General features: G+C 47.4%; 1 protein-coding gene across 1 annotated transcript; it reads right to left on the reverse strand.

Moving 5' to 3' along the window:
* Nucleotides 1-3296: 3296 nt before the first annotated feature.
* LOC144888762 (uncharacterized) lies at nt 3297-13204 on the reverse strand. The gene is made up of 3 exons (XM_078767948.1): nt 11776-13204; nt 10845-11739; nt 3297-3309 (listed from the first exon to the last, which is right to left on the reverse strand). Exons 1-3 carry the CDS (start codon nt 11912-11914, stop codon nt 3297-3299), a joined length of 1047 nt encoding a protein of 348 aa, XP_078624074.1. The 5' UTR covers nt 11915-13204.
* Between the last annotated feature and the right edge of the window lie 2442 nt (nt 13205-15646).

Below are 15646 nucleotides of genomic sequence, written 5' to 3' on the forward strand. Positions count from 1 at the left end.
ATTCCCTGAAAATGATGTAATGTATTACCTGGAAATGATACAATGCTGAAGAGTTTATAAAGTGGGTGGGACTTAGCAAAAGTGGGAGGAGCTTAGCAAAAGTGGGCGGGGCTTAGTAAAAAGGGGGCGTGGCTTAACAAAAAGTGGGCGGGCTTAGTAAAAAGTGGGCGTGGTTTACCAAAAAGTGGGCGGGACTTACCAAAAAATGGTATGTGGCACTGGAGGCGCTCAAACAAGAACATTGAGGGAGGTTTACCATTTTATCTTAGCTCAGTTAAAATATCTTCATAAAGAACCAAACTCAAACATATTTTTTGTTAATATATTAGATGGTGAAGAGAGTGGCAAGATAATTAAATTATTTCCCACGCATAAACAAATATTTGTCGGGTCGATGTTTGAGTGGGTTATATTCACCAGATGATATTAAGAGTAAAAGGTTAAAAGGTCCATAAGGTCAGAAGGATCACAGGTGTTTAAGTGGTCTAATGAATAAGGATAGCATGTCAAAAGGTTAGAAGGTTCGTAAAGAACAGGGTGAGAGAAATAGAGGTCTTTAGGGGCAATGAGGGAGGGAAAGAATTAATATGGAAGTGAATGGGTCAAAGATTAATCTGCCAGATGATATGTAGAAGAAGGATGATAGGTCTATAAGAGAAAACAAATATTTGTAGTGTTTGAGTGGTCTAATGAACAACATTAAGGATAGGTACTACAGACAAAAGGTTCATAAAGATGAGGGTGGGAGAAATAGAGGTGTTTATGATTTTTGAAAAAGACAAGGGGGTAAATGACATTAGATAGGGATTTCCCATGTTAAACGGAGGTGTCCCAGAAGCAACATTATTACACTACTCAGGACCTCAGACTGGGCCGAAGGTTCACCTTCCAACAGGACAATGACCCGAAGCACACAGCCAAGACAACGCAAGAGTGGCTTAGGGACAACTCTGTGAAGGTTCTTGAGTGGCCCAGCCAGAGCCCTGACCTGAACCCAATCGAACATCTCTGGAGAGACCTGAAAATGGCTGTCCACCGACGGTCCCATCCAACCTGACAGAGCTTGAGAGGATCTGCAGAGAAGAATGGCAGAAAATCCCCAAATTCATGTGTGCAAAGCTTGTCGCATCACACCCAAGAAGACTCGAGGCTGTAATCGCTGCCAAAGGTGCATCAACTAAGTACTGAGTTAAGGGTCTGAATACTTATGTAAATGTAATATTTCAGTTTTTTCTTTTTAATAAATTTGCAAAATTTTCTAAAATCCTGTTTTCTCTTTGTCATTATGGGGTATTGAGTGTAGATTGATGAGGGAAAAAATGAATTTAAACGATTTCAGCAAAAGGCTGCAACATAACAAAATGTGAAAAAAGTGAAGGGGTCTGAATACTTTTGAATGCACTGTATCTGTAGATGAAATACCTCTGCTGTCAGATTGCTCAATCAGCCTTGTATGTATAATATCCAATTTGTGTATGAGAATTTGTCTTTGGAAACTTTGACGTATCAGCAACCGTTGAATCGACTGCTGGCACTTGATAAATGTTTGTGAGATAAAATAAGCAAATGTTAACATGACACCAAAATTGGAAGAACAAAAGAACAGATTTCATCAATGAAAGTTGGAATGAGTGAAAACAAATTGTTCTACTTTGCCTCCGCAGGTGTGGCATCGACATAGGTAGGCACCTCCCTGAAGCAGCAATGTTGATCAGTGGCATTGCTTCATCGTCCATCTATCTGGAATCGACTGTTCCAGTGAAATTATGCTATGGCCTCTAACATGGTTTGGATCATCACATTCTTTTACAGACAGATGAGGATGGTAGATTCTGTGTGGGAGACAACCTTCGTTTCCATCTAACAGGTAGTGTGACAAACTAAACTAGGGAGTTCATAGAACACCTTAACTCACACTGTCTTAACAAGGTCATGGGAGGGGTCTGCGAGCGGCAATTTGATTGGCCGTGATGACATAAAATCCCGTAATACTTTGTCTAAGTGCTGCTAAGTGGAGGTTTTTTAAAAATGCAAACAAGGCCATTTGTGTTCTAGATTGCACAAGTATATAATTAAATTGGAATAAAATAAAGGTTTTCATGGTTGTAGAAAAAACAAAACTGCCATTTTACCGCTGTTGATGCAACGTCTTTTACACCGCCTTATTTAACACACTAGTACACCCGCTCACTACGGGGGCGGAAAAAGGGTCATTCCTCTTTGGGGTATGTAGATTACAGTCGATCTAGGGTCAGATCTCAAGAACATTGGGCTTGTGTTCATTTACCAAGTTTCTTGTGGAGAGATCGCCATTTGGTTTGAGCATTTGAGCAAGCATTCCATTCAAAACCGTTAAGGAACGGCTGGCTTGGCAAGCACTAGCTCGCTGCTTGGTAAAGGAGCACAATCCGAGCTTCTCCCTTTCAGTTTCGTATGAAACAGCAGGAGCGAGTTTCAAAAGTTCGCTGCGAAAAATGCCACGGTAGCGGCAGGAAGGGCCATGTTATTAACCCAACATTTGTGGATGACGTAGAGTACAGTAGATCTTCGCTCAGTTCCTGTAAGTAAACCTTACTTCACGGATGTCGGTATTCCTCCAAATTTCTTCATTTAGTGTTACTAGGGCATGCCCGTACTATATATAAGCTAGGACGTGCCCGTACGTGGGTGCCCGTTCCTTGCCAAAAAAAAAAAAAAAAAAAAATTTGTGTAGGGGTGTGTGTGTGTAAACATCCTAGGGCGTGCCCGTACGTGGGTGCAAAAAAACATGCGTGCAAACAACAACAACAAAAAAAAACTTTGAAACCACGTGGCAGTAACGACCACAGAACCCCCCCCCCCCTCTATTTACATGAATGGTTTGGTCCATTCGCAACGACCACAGAACCCCCCCCTCTATTTACATGCAATGGTTTGGTCCATTCGCAACGCCAAAGCGAACGGCGAACGGCTAAATCGCCATAGCTCGGTAAGTACGTGTCCGATTAATTTCAAACCTTGAAAAGGCACATCCTCGGGTCCCCAGCAATATACCTGGCAAGTTTAAAGTATATCGGACCCGTGGTTGTCGAGAAACAGCGGTCACAGACAAACAAACAAACGTACAAACGTACAAACAAACACACAGAGATTACTGGAATTATAGATAGATAAACAGCATTAGCGACTGTTTAAGAAGCTAAGCATACGTGTTTGAGGTTTATAATATTTTTACTTCCTGTAGAAGCCGTTGCTCCCACAGAAACGCCATTTAATATAACGATAAGCTATTCTGCATTATAACTCAGCCCAACCGTCTACACATTATCACTGCAGGAAAAAACGCCTTGGGGAAGTGGGACATTATTAGCATAAATATTGTTTTGTAATAACATTAACAATACTAGGACGTGCCCGTACGTGGGTGCCCATTCCTTGCCAAAAAAAAAAAAAAAAAAGTCTGGGCGTGCCCGTAAGTGCGTGATGTGACCGTACAAGGAATGTATCGTCCCGACGCCGCAGCTCGGATGGCGCTGCAGTTAATCGGGCCTGTATCGGCAGAGTTATTATAAACGTGTACTACAATCGATCGTACCTTACAACAATCAACACAGATTGCAACGTCAAATAAATGAATACGCTCTCAAATGTGCCGTCCGAGGCAGAGTCTGTTCGCCACGTTCAGCGTCACTATGACTATCCGTAAGTCCGGAAGTGACGTCCTCATTTGACTGTCCGGAAGGTCGCATATCGCAGTTACGATGAATCGCAAATTAGTTTTAAAACATAGTTTAACGCCAACATAGCGCCAACATAGTTTGCCAACGTGAAATAAATGAATACGCTCTCAAATGTGCCGTCCGAGGCAGAGTCTGTTCGCCACGTTCGGCACACGTGATAGCTCGCTGCTCTCTGATTGGTTGAATCGTTTTTTGGACATAGCTCGGTAACTACTTCTCCGATTAATATGAAACCTTGAAAAGGCACATCCTCAGGTCCCCAGCAATATACCTGGCAAGTTTCAAGTATATCGGACCCGTGGTTGTCGAGAAACAGCGGTCACAGACAAACACACATACACACACACACAGAGATTACTGGAATTATAGATAGATGCAATTAACATTAATTTTGTTATTAAAAGCGTGTTTGGAAAAACGCCACGATAAATCTTCTTTGGAAATACGCCACGATAAAGCTAATTTAACATTGATACACACCTCAACATGTAACCTCATTGACGGCAATGACGGGGAAAACCCGCTCGGGGAAAAAAAACCCCTTTGGGTGGGGGGCAAATGAATGTGCTACAACCTTCATTATGTAATCCATCATCATCCTGTCAAGTTTGGTTGAGATTGGATAAGTAACGACGGAATGTGTTGGCGTCAAAAATTCATCAGACAGACACGAAATGGTGTATTTTAGTATGACGACGACTATGACGACGACGACGACGACGACGACTATGACGACGACGACGACGACGACGACTATGACGACGACGACGACGACGACGACGACTACTTTCGTCCTTTGTGCCTGTTGTTTGTGTCCCTTATGGCGTCCTTAAAAACAGCAAGTTTCTTGTTTGGAATGGTTTTCAACTTTGTTTAACTGCCAGAGAGAGCAAAATAATTATCTCTCTCCTCTCCATGTATGTGTGATCGGGACAAATTCAGATAAAGTATTGCTAAACGACAAGTTTGTTTTCCGATTCATGTTCAAAATTTAAATTTCACTTGAAATTAATTTGTTCCTTGATCATAAATTGATATTTGTAGACAGAGTAAACCAACTGCTTAACACCACTTTTCGCTTCGTGTGTGCAGGAGAATCCTTTAAAAATTGTAAAGTTCACACAGCCAATGCCACCGAAGAGGTCAGACCAAAAGACCACAAAGCCAACTTGAATTGCACTCGGTAGAGCACATACCTCCTCCAAGCTGAACAGTTTACGTTTTGTATCCCACTGATAGGCCGGATCTGGATCCGGAGCTGAACCAAAATCGAATCGGTTTCTTCTTCTCACCTAACCAACTCAACCACCAAATTTTGTCATAATCCATCCACAAGTGCTATATAACATATCGTGCTATATAACACTTTTGGCCCTACCACTTAATAATAAAGAATCACTTTAAAAATTTTTTTTATCGTATCAGATATTCACCAAAATCGAATCAATTGGTCCTTATCATACACCCAACCTGTCCACGAAATTCATCCGAATCCGTCCTAACTTTTTGAGATATCCTGCTCACAGACAGACAGACAGACAGACAGACAGGGATGAAAACATAACCTCCATCCACCTTCGTTGGCAGAGGTAATAAAAGGACTGCCACAGCCTGTTCTAATATCCGTGACTTGCACGTGAAAGGGAAATAAAACAGCCAATGCAGAAGGTATTGTTACAGACACGACTTTGATGTTAAAGTGGGCCGAGCGGAATGGCCGTCGTGTCCGCACAAATTACCCGACTATACTCGACGTTGACGAAGTCGCGCGATGCTGGCTCAATAAGAAAAAGAAGACACCCGGCTGGACTACAATAACACAATACGACACCAGGGGTTCAGTTCTCAAGACCTCCGGAGGAGGTTATATTAAGGCGGAAGGTTAGATTACAACTACAAGAGGGACAGCATAGAAAGACAAGCACTTAGACACAATCTTATATTATTCCCAACAGACGACAGATAAACGGGACAAAATGCTGACTCACACGGGGATTGATGGCAAGGAAAGGCAGGTAGCGATGGCTCCAGGTGCACCTGGGCTCAAAGGTCAGAATCGACTCGGTCCGGTCCAGAGATGCGGGGAGGTCGCAGCGCTCGGATGGCGTCTTGTCTGCTCAAGCTGGGGGCGCATCTGACTCAGCGCTCGCAGGTGGCTTTCCTTCTCCAAGCTGGGTGCGCATCTCTCGTCACATCCGGCGCGTGGCCGCGTATATCCGGCGGGGAGTGACACGCCCTCGGCTCGTTAGCTCCGCCTCGTGGAATCAGCACGTTGCTTCTCATTGGGTGCGTGCGGGGGGGTTTACCAGGCTCCGCCCTTGACGAGGAGCTGACAAGGAGCCCCTTCGTGGTAACCCCGTGGAGCGCATGGTCTGGAGCTAATCGAGCCGGTGTGAGGACGCATCCTCCCCCGCTCCGCCGCCATCTCCTCTGTTGTTGTTGTAATTGTTGGGGAAGAAGATGGAAGGAGGTATGGGAAAGGTCCTAAACTCACTACTGATGCCATATAATCACATTCTGGTGCAACGAAGAGTCATAATTAATGGAGACGAGGCCTTAACTGACATAGAATAAGAATAACTAGGAAGATGTCCGAAAGTTGTCTACGTGTGGTGCGGTGGACCTGGGCACGACATTTAATGGGGGAATAAGGGGAAGGTCGGCTCTACTGATTATTATTTACATGCAATGGGACTAGGGAATGGGGGATTGGGGAAAGTTGGGGAGTATTGGAGAAAATAGGGGAATATTTACAAGCGGATATGGAGGCCAAATTCCATATTCGCAACATTGCACCCTTCTCTACCCTCGGGGCGTCCCGACCCGATAAATTTTTACCTACTTTAGTGTGGCACGCAATGTAGTTCCCACTACTATTAACTCTACCCTGAGTGCGACAGTTTTACAGATATTCACAAATGAGTAAATATGTCCCCCTGCGACGTTGCACCCTTCTCCTCACAGAAACACACCCACAGGATAACCGAATCCGGAAAGAATCCTCAAACTAAACATACAGCCGGTAGGGAGCATTATTTACAAGACTACGCTGCTATTTACACTACGATCCAGGACCTGTTTTTGGAGGAACACATGCAGATGTTATGCATAGAGAGAGCGCGCTTGCCAGCATCGATACACCAACCCACGAGTGCTCTGTGGCCGACGGCCTTTAATAACGTGCAGAGCACCCTTTCCCGAGCATCAAAAGCACCACCCCACCACCAATCGGTGCAGTCACCATTATTCATTGGAATAAAAATAAATTCGACAACCCCTAACCCTGCAGGTGTCTCTTGCTCTTCTTGTGGTGCACTTGGTGTTAACTAAAAGTGGTTCACCTGTATGGCATAGGTGCCACGTTGACCCATAGGTCCATCCCCGGGTGGTGCTTGGCCGCAAACGAACTGCGGTCCATTGTGGGTGGCCACAAACATTGCGGTCCATATGGTGTATCGATCCCGGCAGCAAACAGCGAAAGTGCAGGCCCACAACTGCGCAGCCAGCAACTCTCTCTCCTCTCTCTCTACCCCAAAGCCAGATCCTCGGAGGTGGGAGACAAAAGAAGCAGACAAGTGAGTAAGGTGGTAAGGGCGCAAAAGTGCACGCAATGTAAGGTGATGCACACTGGGGGCACATGGGAACCAGGTGAGACAGGTACGTTCCTATCGTACGCCCCCCCCCCCCACCAGGTAACCTACATGGCCCCTCCCTTACCCCTTACTGCATCCACAAAACACAACACTACCCATAAACATCTACTTTACAAATCGACAAACATCCCTACTGTCTTCCCCGTTCCTCCCATAAACCAAATTCGTCTTCTCTCCCTCCTAACCAATCAAATTTGCCATTTTCAACTCTCATCAAAATTTGCCATCTCCAACTCAACATCATAATTTGCCATTACCAATTCATCATCAGTCCCTCCTAGGGAGGGAGAGATGGAATCACCCCAATGTCTCATCCACGTCGTGATGCGTCTCACAAATCCTCACAGCAATTCTCATTTCTGCAACACAACCAAAGAAAACACAGGTGTGGAGTCATCATCATCACCACAGGTAAGTGGCTGCGTATGGTGCGACAGGTTCATCAATCCTAACTATTTCCTAAATGACTTTAACAACTTTACACTACCCGGGGTCTTTCTCCGGCCAAACCATTGGCCCTCTTACACTATGGGTTCTAAAAAACCAATTCCCATTGGCCAAACTGTGGTGCTTTTCAATTTGGGGTCTCACTCCCCCGATTCATCTCCCGGTGCCCTCGTACGATTTCTGGGCTGCGACGTGTACCTCTCCCAGTGGGTCTACCCACCTGCACACCTCCACCACTGCAGTTGCCTCCGAGCTTACCTGCTCCTTACCCTAACCTAACTACCAGGGGAAGGCCCTCTGGCTCTCTCCCCACTCCGTGCCCTCTCTGGCACTGGGCTGCCCGATCCACACCCGGGATCCTCAGGCACCCACTCACAACTACCGGCTCCCAGAGCCCACCTGCGGCCTCACCTGGCCGACGTCCTCACAGTGGTGGAGTGCTCAACCAACTACACACACTAACAGGCTACACGCCCAGCCATTTCCACAACACTAATGCACCCATTCACAACACCATTCTGCAACCGCACCACAGATGCCAATATCCAACCACAATTTACCTGCACCCTCTACCTAACACTTACACTACCCGCCCCGGGTATCCGTGATGGGGGTCCACTCTTCCCCCATCCACACCTTCGCACCATGCACACCACTCCGTACCACTTACTCCAACTCTCTCCACACACCTGTACCTGCACACCTGTGCTCTCACACCTGGTGCCACCGGCACCCTTCTCTCCCCAAGCGCATTCGCGCTGATCCACAACACTCACTACTCATACACTACTCCACACACCTGTCCAGTTGCACACCTGTGCAATCACACCTGTTCAATCCTCACACACACAGCATCATCTCAGCTAACTACTCCCTTCTGAAACTTGCGCTTCCCAGTCGTCCCTTTAAACTATTGCGCTCCCACGTCATTATAATCCACACTAATCTACCTGCGTCCCCACTACAGGTATCAGTCACTAACTAAACTTAACGTTACCTAATGTCAATCTCTTCTAGATCCCTACACACAATATCCTAACCCACCCGGGCTAGTTTTCACTGCCATACACCCCATAAGCTATTGCGCATTTGCCCCACATGGGAAGGATGGTGGATTTGCCATCCCACCACATCGGGGGTCTCTCACTACCAATTTTGCACATCAAATTTCAACCAATTAAAAATTTGCCAATCACTACCCATCATCTGCCAATCACTACTGCCAATCCCTTGCCAATCATCAAATTTTGTTTTTCTCCAATTTTGGGTCCAAAACACTAACCTCATCACCCAGTCTACTCACTAATACCTCTCGGTGCGCCAATCCCTGTCCAAAGCCCGGCTTCGTAAAGCCAAGCAATGGATGCTGGTTGTTTTGTGCCAGCGGCTGGATGCGTCCGGCACTCGGTGCAGGGACGGAGGTTTACCCGGCCCGAGATCCCACGCACCTTCTCGGCACGGAGCCATCCCATGGCTCGATCTCGGCCTGCCGGAATGCCTCACCAAAAAGTGGTCGCCATGACGACTCTTTCTATCGGGCCGCCCGCTCCGCCTAGTGGAGCACGGACGTTCAAAGCGAGGCCCAGCACGGATCGCGCACGGCGGTCCTTTTGAACCCGCCGTGGCTCGGATCCCCGCTGGTTCTCGCGGCACGCGAAGCCCGGCACGCACCGAGGGCCGGCTTCGGCTAAAAGTCGACCTGACCTTTAACCCGTGTAACGTCGATGCTTCACCTGCATGCTTACACCCCGCAGCCCGTTCCTTGCTCATACATGCAGCTGTTCCCATTCTCCTTGTACCGTTCCTTACACACCCAGGTACACCCATTCCACTCACAGCCTTGGTCACACACCTGACCACCGAACACTTTGGCACACATTCGTTGGTCGCACACCTCACCAACACACCTCTTCGCGCCCCCTCCTCTGTCACCTCCTCTGTGACAATCACAGGTGTGCTCTCATTCGCACACCCAACCACGTGCCTCACTACCAATTCCAGCGTGCATTCCCACTCACGCTCTACCATTCCAGGTGTGCATCCTTCCATCCCAGGTGTACATCCTCGCTCACCTGTCACAACTAACTCACGCTCCATGTCACTCTCACTACTTTCACCTCCATTCCTGACAGAGCACTCACCCTTACTCTTGACAGCGCACTCTTTCCCCATGCACCTGTCCGTCACACACCTTTCTCGCGCACACTCTCCCGTCACACCCTCTGTAACACTCACCACAGGTGTGCATTCTTCCTTGCCTTTGACAGCGCACTCTTTCCCCATGCACCTGTCCGTCACACACCTTCCTCGCGCACACTCTCCCGTTACATCCTCTGTAACACTCACCACAGGTGTGCATTCTTCCTTGCTTTTGACAGCGCACTCTTTCCTCATGTACCTGTCCATCACACACCTTTCTCGCGCACACTCTCCCGTTACACCCTCTGTAACACTCACCACACCGCGCTTCCATGTGCTCCCTCGCACACACGCTACGACCGACTCATTCTCGCCAACACCCTCACTCCTTGGCACACACTTTTTCCTCACACACCCCCGAGTCGGACTTTCTTGCACACCTCCTTTTTCGCACACCAGACCTGTCGCACACTTCACCCACGGCCTCTCACGAACACCCGGGTCTATCTCGACCCCCAAGCTTATTAAATCCCCTGGCGCATCATACGCACGACCATATTGGTCACCACTTACACCGGGTCCTCTTCCTCTTCGCTTCTCCTCCATCACCTGCGAATCCCTCATCCGGTTAATGAGCACATCATCACGATCCAAACACAGACTTTGGACCAATTCTTTTATCTCCTCTTTTATCTCTTTCTTATCCCCTCTCCGTCGCTTCTTAATTTCGCTCATCCCTTCTTCCACTTCTTCTAATTTGTGCTTCACCTCTTTTATTCCCCGGTACGTCTCCTCAAGCTCATCCTCTAAGGCTACCTTGACCGTTTCCATGTGCGTCCTCACCTGCCGGTCCTTCGTCTCCATTACCTCTATCACCTCGTCCAACCTCGTTGTCAGTCCCTCACGTACCATCTGACATTCCCTCTTCGTCGCTACCAAGTCATCTTTTAGTTCTTTCTGTGTCGCTTTTAAACCTCCTAATACCGCAGTGTTCCTTTGAACCTGCTCCACTAACTCCGTCTGTCCCACCGTCAGCTGCTCCACCTCCTGCGTCAGGTCCTCTATGCCCCCTTGCAATTTTACAGTCCCCTTTCTCACCTCCTTCTCCATGTGCTCCTTACAGTGCCTCACCTCCTCGCGCACTCCTCCGACCTCCTCACTCACTCCTCTTCTGATCTCTTCTCCCATCACTTGCATCTCCTGCCCAGATGCCACCCTCATCTGCTCCATTTCCTCCCTGTGAGCATCCAGTTTGGTTTCTACCCCCATTCTGACCCCCTCTATCTGCTGCTCCATTTGTTTAACTTCCCTTTCCGCTTGGTCCCTCATGTCCCTCAATTTGCCTTCCATACTGTTTTCTAACCCCTCTAACCCATTTTTCACTCCCTCTATCTGATTCTCCTGGGCAGCCATTCTATTTTCTACCCCCGTCATTGTACCCGTGCTTTCCTCCGCTTCGCTCAACCAGCGCTTTTCGACCCGCGTTACTTCCTTGTGCACCCCTGGGACCCTTTCGCCCAACTTGCGGTCTCTGTCCCTCTGCTCCCTTTCCTTCCTATCGGCCCTCATTCCGTTTATTGTTGCTTCGATTTGCTCACTCTGAGCCTCCATTTTATTACTCAACCGCTCACTAAATCGCTCAATTTGGCTCTCCATACTCATCTGTACAGCTGCCTGTAACTGCGCAATGAGGGCCTGCATGTCAATCGGCTGCATGTTAAAGCCCGCTGATACAGCCGGCTCGGCTACCGCGCGCTCGTGCGAGGCGCCTTTTTGCGCGCCTGAAGCATCGTGCGCGAGAGCGCCATTTTGTGCACCTGCTACTTCGTGCGTGACGGCGCTATTTTGCGAACCTGCCGCCCTCACTGCTTCGCTCTCCTCTTGCCCCTCAATTTGGTCCTGGATCGACCCTACCTCACTCTCCTTTACCGGACCCCAGCTGTCTTGACCCGCCATAGCGCGACTTTCAAAATTCGAGTTTCGTAAAACAAATCCAAATTTTTTTTTTTTTTTTTTTTTTTTGTTATAATTTCGGCGAGCACAGTAAATGCGCTCCGCTCCGGATCGATTCTCCCTCCCAAAATTTGGGCCTAACTAATTTAGTCCCGGGTCTCCGAATCTCACTCCTCGACACCAATTGTTACAGACACGACTTTGATGTTAAAGTGGGCCGAGCGGAATGGCCGTCGTGTCCGCACAAATTACCCGACTATACTCGACGTTGACGAAGTCGCGCGATGCTGGCTCAATAAGAAAAAGAAGACACCCGGCTGGACTACAATAACACAATACGACACCAGGGGTTCAGTTCTCAAGACCTCCGGAGGAGGTTATATTAAGGCGGAAGGTTAGATTACAACTACAAGAGGGACAGCATAGAAAGACAAGCACTTAGACACAATCTTATATTATTCCCAACAGACGACAGATAAACGGGACAAAATGCTGACTCACACGGGGATTGATGGCAAGGAAAGGCAGGTAGCGATGGCTCCAGGTGCACCTGGGCTCAAAGGTCAGAATCGACTCGGTCCGGTCCAGAGATGCGGGGAGGTCGCAGCGCTCGGATGGCGTCTTGTCTGCTCAAGCTGGGGGCGCATCTGACTCAGCGCTCGCAGGTGGCTTTCCTTCTCCAAGCTGGGTGCGCATCTCTCGTCACATCCGGCGCGTGGCCGCGTATATCCGGCGGGGAGTGACACGCCCTCGGCTCGTTAGCTCCGCCTCGTGGAATCGGCACGTTGCTTCTCATTGGGTGCGTGCGGGGGGGGTTTACCAGGCTCCGCCCTTGACGAGGAGCTGACAAGGAGCCCCTTCGTGGTAACCCCGTGGAGCGCATGGTCTGGAGCTAATCGAGCCGGTGTGAGGACGCATCCTCCCCCGCTCCGCCGCCATCTCCTCTGTTGTTGTTGTAATTGTTGGGGAAGAAGATGGAAGGAGGTATGGGAAAGGTCCTAAACTCACTACTGATGCCATATAATCACATTCTGGTGCAACGAAGAGTCATAATTAATGGAGACGAGGCCTTAACTGACATAGAATAAGAATAACTAGGAAGATGTCCGAAAGTTGTCTACGTGTGGTGCGGTGGACCTGGGCACGACATTTAATGGGGGAATAAGGGGAAGGTCGGCTCTACTGATTATTATTTACATGCAATGGGACTAGGGAATGGGGGATTGGGGAAAGTTGGGGAGTATTGGAGAAAATAGGGGAATATTTACAAGCGGATATGGAGGCCAAATTCCATATTCGCAACAGTATCATGGATAGGCTCTGTGTGGGCCAACCACCTTTCATGAACTCCACTATCAGGAAATAATCAAGGGGAGGGCTTGCATTGTGGAAGAGATAAAATCAGTTTGAGCCTCAGCCCAACCGTCTACAAATATCAACCACTGCCATTTGCTTTTGATTTTAAACAGAGACCAGGGAATCTCCATCCTCAGCACAAAGCACATTGCAAATGGTTGCTGGTAGTATTTGATTAGCGAAGCACAATTTGCTAAATCCCTCACCAATGACGTCAGGCAGGATGACTCAAATCGACAAAATATTTACAAAAAGATCAACTGCTATTCCAGTGTGACTCCAGCAGAGGGCTCCGCAGTGTGTGCTTTTATTTATACGAGTTTCCTTTCGAGAAAATTTAACACAGTAGGAGACCATTAGGCCCATTATGCCTGCACAATGGTTGCCAACCTATGGCTGTTTGTCCGTGCTCTATCCTTACTAAATGTTGAGTAAGGAAGCAGCATGTACCATTTAAAAAAGTCTTTCATAGAGTTTGAACCACCGATCCCCCAGACTCAGAGCGAATGCCCATTTGCCAGAGAGTCTGGTGTGTTGCCCTTAATATCTGAAGAAGGCCATTCACATGAAATTTGTGAACTACCTGGTCAATTTATTTATAGTGAAGAAGTTGCTACCAAGCCAGCAACCCTGCTCTATTACACCAGGCAGTGTAACCTGGTGGTAAGCAGCCTCCAATAAGACATTAGCACTTGCTAACCGCAGTCCTGGCAGGAATTTGCAATTTATTTTCAGAGGTATGGATATAACTCACCGACTCTTTTTGAAGGCCACCGTGGCATGCTAAACGTCCAACAACTAATGTCAGCAGATGGGACACTGTTTAATGTCCAGCTGATGAATGGCGCCCACATTGATGCAAAAACCTTGTCTGCGAAACACCAAGGTGAAAGTTTATGGCTGCGTCGAGATTCGAACCCAGGCTACACAGCACAGAGGCGAGGGCACATACCTCTCTCTACCTCTAGGTCGAGGCTATCTTGCCAGCCCACTAGTGGTACTAACCTACAAAGGATGCGGGGACGGTAGGCCAACTGCTACATCTGCAATGTGGCGGAAAAGCACATTTTAAGTGCACTAATTATACCTGTCGCATTTTTTTTTTTAGTATACAAGATCGAGGCTCGTGTAAGAGCTAACATTGATCACAAAAAGACAAACTGACACATAAAACATATGATAAAGAGAGCGGGAGACAAGATGGAGAGCAGGGACATCGGGAGATCTGTGGGAGGGAGAGGGCTTGGGGGGAGGAGGCATGGGAAGGGGGAAGGGTGGGAGAGGTTAAAAAAACACATGGACACTGCTAGGACTTCCAGGAAAGAAGTCGGTATTTCAAAAAAGTGGATCTGGGGTGAATTAGCGGGGGTAGAAAAGATCAATATTTTGGATAGGGGAAGATAAATAGATGGTGGTGAACAGCTGTTTTAAAGAGCTGGAGGGAGGAGTGGGATTGAAGAGAGTGAGGGAGTTTGTTCCAGAGGTGGGAGAAAAGAGGAATGAAAGAGTGAAGGTGAATTTAGGGGAGATAAAACAATTTTCAAAAACTGGGGATTACTAAATGTGATAATTCGTGGAATTTTTCTTCAATTCACTTACTTTCATTAAAAACAAGTGCCATTGGCCAATAAATGTGTGGTGCTGGGAACCCAAGTTCAAATCCCATATTCGATGTTGATTTGTCCATTTACTACTTAATAATGTGCTTGTAATTAATGTAAAAACTACACTTTCATCAACGTGTGTGCCATTCCTCATATGGATGTCAAACGGGCATCCCATCTGCCAGCATTCGTTGGTCGATGTTAAATATCCCATGGTGTCCTATGTGAAGAATTGGGGAGGTATCGCTGGTAACGTGAACAAATTCCAAATTCCTACCCTAATCAGCAGTTGGCAATGCATGAGAACAGCCGCACCCTCAGCCAATGATGCTACTCCATAGCCTTGTGCTGCATTTGAACAGAGAAGATCAGATGTTTATTACTTGAGCTATGGTCTGCAAAATAATTTTCAAAGGGCATATGACCCACTCGTGGTATTTTGCCCAGGAGTTTGTGTGTATCCTTGGAGCCTCAATGTTGTATTCTGTTACAGTTTAAAGACGTCACTTGCTTATACGTCTTGCTTATCAGCTGCAATATTGGCGCTACTGGCTTATGCGCTAATTCCTTCCATGCATGTTTTCATTATCTATAATAAACCTCTTGTGAACAGTCCGAGTTCGTCTGGGAGCTTATTCCTGGAATGGGGAAAGAGGCTTGAGCCCCCACAAGGATTGGCCATTGGCCAATAAATACCTGTTGGGCAATGGCAATAAATATACCTGTTGCCCCAAAAATTAAACCAGTTCGTCTTTGTATTACAATCCATACTTGT

Source organism: Myxine glutinosa, chromosome 14 (genome assembly GCF_964187855.1).
Source record: "Myxine glutinosa chromosome 14, kmMyxGlut1.1, whole genome shotgun sequence".
NCBI lineage: Eukaryota > Metazoa > Chordata > Myxini > Myxiniformes > Myxinidae > Myxine > Myxine glutinosa.

Excerpts from the sequence above, each read along its gene's own strand:
- LOC144888762 (XM_078767948.1), bottom strand. The coding sequence starts at position 11,914 with ATGGCGGGTCAAGACAGCTGGGGTCCGGTAAAGGAGAGTGAGGTAGGG. Across the intron at positions 11,740-11,775 it reads CGTCACGCACGAAGTAGCAG|GCGCGCAAAAAGGCGCCTCG; the intron begins GTGCACAAAATG and ends ACGATGCTTCAG.